The sequence below is a fragment of the Centroberyx gerrardi genome, chromosome 22 (assembly GCF_048128805.1).
Source record: "Centroberyx gerrardi isolate f3 chromosome 22, fCenGer3.hap1.cur.20231027, whole genome shotgun sequence".
Taxonomy (NCBI): Eukaryota; Metazoa; Chordata; class Actinopteri; order Beryciformes; family Berycidae; genus Centroberyx; species Centroberyx gerrardi.
In genome coordinates this window covers 6885717-6891716 of record NC_136018.1, presented here as the reverse complement: position 1 = coordinate 6891716, position 6000 = coordinate 6885717, and the positions used below count along the sequence as shown (strand labels likewise).

The window sequence follows — 6000 nt, the reverse complement described above, 5'->3', positions numbered from 1 at the left end:
AGTGACTGCTTTATCGATTTTGATGAACAATTTTGTAAAAAACATTGACTGGATAAGTTTAAGCTTTGAATTCCACTCACATTGAGCGATACAATATCTATCTTTCTGTCTTTCTTTCTTTCTCTCTTTCTTTCTTTCTTTCTTTCTTCCTTTCTTTCTTTCTGCCGTTCCCCTCCCAAACGGGTTAGATAATACTTCTTTCTTCTATCTTTGTCTCTATTTCAAAGGCTTTATTATGCTTCTGATCTGCCCCGATGAGCTGAGAGCGGAGCTGGGAACAACCCCCAACATAAAGCACATTGTGGTTGGACGGTGTTATAACTATATCACACTAGTTAACCCTAGCTTAAGGTAATGTGCCGTGCAGTGATTTATCCTCCTATCATGATATCATGAAGCTATCGTGTGTTTTTATTTAGTTTCCATGCAGCCTATCAAAAACATGAATAAACATGAAAGTGTTTGTCTTATGTGTGTACATTTTTCTGTTTTTACGTGTGTGTGTGTGTGTGTGTGTGTGTGTGTGTGTGTTTAGGTATGACTGTGAGGAAATCTGGAGGGAGTTTGAGGAGGCGGTTGTGCAGCGGTCTTCCTGTAATGTGAAGGTGAAGGACTACCGTCAGATGTTTCATGCAATGCCACAAACTTGGCCTTGTGACAGGGTGAGCGCAACTGAAGGGTTTCACTCCAAAACGCTGTCTATGTTGGTGGATATCTCATTCTGGAATGAAACTAAAATATTTCCTGAACCTTCAATGGTTCAATGAATTCTGCTGCACACTGTATATCCTCATGGAAACAAAATTCCACTCCATTGCATTCTGTAGTAATCAGAAGAAACCAGTTGAACAGCTTTTTATTCCCCCTCCTGGTTTTCAGTTCCTGTTCTGGAGTAAAACCAGGACTCTGATGCACAGCTATGCAGCTGCACTGCGTCACTTCTGGACGCTGGAGGACACGCTGGTGGGCTACATGTTCAACGACCTCATCTGGTGCGGCCAGGACGAGGACTTAGGTAAACCTCTTCTAACATGATCAAGAAAGAGAATTATAGAGAAACATAAGAAATGCAAAACATAATAAACAAAACTTCCATATTAGTTGATGACTGCAAATGAACGCAAAAGAATGCAAAAGAACTACAGTAACTCAGTCACGATACATAAACGTCAATAATTAAATTTGCGATTAGCAAAGTTATTTTTGGTTGATTTGAGACATTATTGAAGTTACAGTGTCCACAAAACTTTGTGTTTGATATTTTCACAAGTTACATTATTAACCCTGTTATTTTTAACTGTGGTGTCTTCTCTGTTAATTAAATCATGGGTAAACTCTAGGAAGCCATATCTAAAGATGTTGAAAGAGAAGGCTCACTTTTTGTGTGATATTCCCAACTACAACAGTGTATATAAAATAATCCAAATATACCAAGTTCATGTATCGTTGTGTTAATAACAGTGACACCAGTGTGTTAAATGGCAAACACAACGCATACATTGTTCTGATGAATATTTTTGTCATGCAGTGGACAGGAAAAGGGGAGTTGGAATATCAGTATTTGGACTTTTTGCTATGCACATTGGGAATTTCAATGGGAATTATTATTATAATTTTTTTAACAACAAGCTGTTTCACTGCTGTCCAGATACTTAGATTCCAGAGGTCCACTTTAGGCCTATTGGTTAAATGCATACAGACTGGAAGCATCACCTCTAAGGCAGCTGCAGCTGTAATCACAAATGTTTGGCTCTGCCTTTATGATAATCATTCAACCCCATGACAATGCATACCAGCATCATAATAAAGATACATGGACTGTTTTTTACTGTCTATCCTTGTCGATGTTGCGTTTTATCAAGGTAATGACACCCAGCCTTTTTAACTGAAAGTTGTTGATTTGATACACAGGTTTTGATTTCGGTTCTTGTCCGGAGTGGTCAGCCTGTGTTCATCATCCAGTGTATTCCTTGTGGAGGCAGGCCTCACAAAATGTGAGTTTAACCACAAATAGTTTGAGCACCATGCTGCACAGCTGTGTTGTGCGTATCTTTTAAACGCAACAGTGAGTGTTGTTTTCGCGTGACTCTCTTCATCTGTGTGTTTGTTAGTTTGCAGAAACGGCATGCGGCAACATCACAGTACTACTGAATGGTTCTATTGAAAACGCTTTCAACAGGAAAAGGTAAAGTAAGACACAAAGGTGAAGTATCAAGCAAATATGCAGGCGGACGAGCTTGTCGAGGGTGTAATGAAATGATCTTTTTCATCTTGTAGCATGTTCGGAAGTGTGGAACTGGACAGCCTGAACCCTCGAATGGTGGATCATGTCAACATCAAGGTGGTGGCTAATCTAGAGGGACCCTTTATGTGAGGATAAACACAGTAGACGCTCTGTGTCGACACATCAAATTTCTGCCAGGAACACCGATGTGATGTTACATAACATTCACATCCAAGAGTCAAGGTCTTTGTTTCTGTCCCACAGAGAATCATGTAGTCAAGGATCCATTGTGGACCTGATCGAAATCCTGCAGTCCAGAGGTTTCCGCTGGACCTGCACAGACAACGACCTGTAAGTGACTTAAATAATAAAACAGAAAAATAGCATGGTGCACAGATCCGCTCTGCAGGAAGACTGAGTATAGGGAGCTTAATTGTGGATGAAATCAAATCATATCACAAACTAATATACCTGCCTTGATGTAGATGCAGATGTTCTGTATCGGTCAGTGATATTCTTCTTTATCAGTCTGTGAACTTCCTGCTTTAAAGGGTAACTTCGGTCTTTTTTAACCTGGACCCTATTTTCCCATCTTTTTGTGTCTAAGTGACTAAAGGGGACAACAATTTTTGAAATTGATCCAGTATTGAGCGAGATCGCTTCAGCCGGCAGCCGCGAAACGAGCTGCAATGTAATCCGACGGGGCAAATTGCACCGTCAATGACTGCGTTTACATCTTTTTTTGTGTTTTCACATGTAAACGTTATATCCCGATTTCAGAAACCTGGATAAGCCCTTATCCCGGTTTTGAGAAACCCAATTATGCTAGCTGGAGTACTCCGAAAGAAACCAGGATACTGTTGCATGTATACATCTTATCCTGGTTTCTGACCGCTGCCGACTACCTGCGCAGGCGCGGCTTCAGCCAAGTGACATAACAGAAAAACACAAACAATGGTGGCAACGAGAGCGTCTCACTTCTGGAGCGATGAGGAAATGGAGCTTTGTCTTTCGGTGATGAAAGAATTAAATATACTTGGCAGTTTAGATGGGAGAAAGCATCGAAATGCTGACCTATTCAAGTCTGTAGTGTACAGACTACAGGACACCGGTTTCCCAACACGTACAGTGGAGCAAGTCAGGTCACGGTGGAAAATTCTAAATATAGCTTATAGCCGCTTATAGCCCGCTATAATCCAAAGTGGTCTCATTTTCAATAGCCACAGTCAAATTAATTTAAGGTTAACAGTTACAGAGGAATATATGATTAACGATTTCAAAATTGCCAGTTTGTGTTGTAAACATCACAGGCGCCTGCGTAAATAGCATGCAGTAATCAGTAACCGGGATACTAGTATCTATCATGTATACGGGGATATGAATAACCAGATTTCTCTGTGTTCCATGTAAATGCCATATCCCGAATATGATCAAAACCGGGATAAGCCTCATAACCGGGATACTCAAGTCCATGTAAACGCAGTCAATGTACGTCCACTAAAAGTGCTTGTTTTTGCCACTGACAGGCTCAGATTGTTATTATAAGTGTCTGACAACATTATGGAAAGGACCCTACAGAGAAATGAAACGTTTTTCTTTACCTTTCGCTTGATCCGGTCTGTGTGTAACTTCCTGCAACAACTCAACTCTCGCGAGACTTGAGCGAGACTTGGTTACACACAGACCGGATCAAGCGAAAGGTAAAGAAAAAAGCCTGTCAGTGGCAAAAACAAGCACTTTTAGTGGACGTACATTGATGGTGCGATTTGCCCCGTCGGATTACATTGCAGCTCATTTCGTGGCTGCCGGCTGAAGCGATCTCATTCAATACTGGACCAATTTCAAAAATTGTTGTCCCCTTTAGTCACTTAGACACAGAAAGATGGGAAAATAGGGTCCAGGTTGAAAAATACCGAAGTTACCCTTTAAGTGTCCTGAAAAATGACTCAGGGTAAAAATATTTCTCCACAGGACCCTGATGCTCCTTCAGTGTATCCACAACCCCAAACAGTCCTCCTGCCAGACATGTGTAAACAGGCTTTTCCACAGAAAGAGCCTGGCACTCAACTGAATCACCAAACACAGCTCAGCGTGCACTCGGAAGTTTCTTACCAGTTTCATTTGTTTTGTCCTTCTGTTCAAGCTTATGCTCGGTGAGGGCTGGGAAATTTTACAGGATTTCTTACAGATGTGGTACACCTGCTGCAATCCCAGTCGCCTTATCAAGATCAGTATGTTCTGAGCACAACGTGAGAACCATAGGGATCTTAATGTCTCTATGGTGAAAACACCTGTGGGAGCAATTGTTTCACTCTAATCATCTAAATGTTTGGAAGATCAAGGTAAAATCTTGCATCATTTTTGCAACATTTACAGATGTGTGGATACATTTAAAACCAAAGTTGGCCTATGCTCCTTTTTTATACTCAGGAGAACAGGAATGAAACTGCCGCTAAAAAGGAACAACTTGACACTAAAAAGACCCTTAATATCATTAAAGCAAAGGTCAGGCTGTAATGCCCAATTAAAATGATGTGTGTATTTTTCCATTTTATTTGAAATCGATTGGTTGTTTAGGCAGAAAACAGCTCTGAGGCTATTGCTTCAGTAAGGAGTTGACATAGTCTAATGAGTGTTTGCTATGGTTATGGTGTTGGCTATGGCTATGTTTATAAGACCAAGGTCCACAATGGAAATAGGTCTTGGACTTCTTGTGTTATTGTTGATCATTTGAAAACCTTTGAGAGTCTGTAACATTTTATAAAATGTGCAATAAACTCAAATATTGCTCTTTCACTGATTTGTGTTGAACCCTGACCCTGAAAAATTAGCAAGGATTGAAAGGTTTTGTTTAATTAGATCAAGACATCTGTAAGAAATCCTGCTGTGATTTTCCACCGTTTGCAAACTTCAAGGAAATGTCTGTAGAAGTAAGTGCAATCTTCTGTTAAACTCTGCTTCAGTGACTTTAGATTGAAACAGAGATAATGTTGTTGTTGTTGTTGTTTGGATCCACTCCACTGATGTTAAGTCACGCCTTTAACCTTTGGACTGTTAACATTGAAGTTTAGTGTGGAGCATTTCACCGGGTTTTACAAGCATGCAGAGCCTCAGGCCCTAACACTCTCATACACATATTAAATGTGTAACTGAAGGCATTTTGCCAGCACTGATGACAATGGTTAGTTTGGCACTTACAAAACCAAGGTGAGGAGTCCCACTTGGCACCATCACACACAAAAAATTATGATTTATGCATTTCTGGTACGATGTGAATAAGAGCGCCCACCACACTGCACATTTTATGATTGCCTCGCACTATTTAATCATTCTAAGTGAAATCCTTTACTGCATCCTGAAAAACAGAGATATGGGACTTACTGACTTAACAAGTTAGCCTGTAACTTTCATGCTTGATATTCAAAGGTCTGTGGCATTTCCCAACATGTTCACAACACTTGACTTCATGACCTTTGAGCAGTCCAACCGTCTTCTCCAACAGCTGATTACCATTTAATTGCCTGAACTTCAACCAGATAACATACTGAAGGTCCTTAGCTTGTCTGACTGGATTTAGTGAATGGGAGATAGGTGTGGTATTAGCCCACTCCATTGCCCTGTGCCAAAAAGAGCAAAACAGTTTACTCGCTATTGAAATGGCACAAAGACAGGAGAGATCCACTTTGTGAATGGCTTATTCTTTATCACAAGAACGCTGAAGGGTACATTTTTAATGTGGTTAAGGAGGAGCACAATAAGGCAGGTGTTCTCACATT

At 40.5% G+C, this 6000-nt stretch overlaps 1 protein-coding gene across 1 annotated transcript; it reads left to right on the top strand.

Annotated features, from left to right (window-relative positions):
- Positions 1 to 235: 235 nt before the first annotated feature.
- LOC139924124 (ADP-ribosyl cyclase/cyclic ADP-ribose hydrolase 1-like) lies at positions 236 to 4395 on the top strand. Its single transcript, XM_071915065.2, has 8 exons — positions 236 to 351; positions 536 to 662; positions 880 to 1015; positions 1912 to 1994; positions 2112 to 2185; positions 2278 to 2370; positions 2489 to 2575; positions 4196 to 4395. The coding sequence occupies exons 1-8, from the start codon at positions 236 to 238 to the stop codon at positions 4293 to 4295; spliced, it is 816 nt and encodes a 271-aa protein (XP_071771166.1). The 3' UTR covers positions 4296 to 4395.
- Positions 4396 to 6000: the final 1605 nt, after the last annotated feature.

Bases quoted from the DNA above. Each gene is read 5' to 3' on its own strand.
- LOC139924124 (XM_071915065.2), top strand. From the start codon at position 236: ATGCTTCTGATCTGCCCCGATGAGCTGAGAGCGGAGCTGGGAACAACC. The intron at 352-535 runs GTAATGTGCCGT...GTGTGTGTTTAG, and splicing joins CTAGTTAACCCTAGCTTAAG to GTATGACTGTGAGGAAATCT. The intron at 2,576-4,195 runs GTAAGTGACTTA...ATTTCTCCACAG, and splicing joins ACCTGCACAGACAACGACCT to GACCCTGATGCTCCTTCAGT.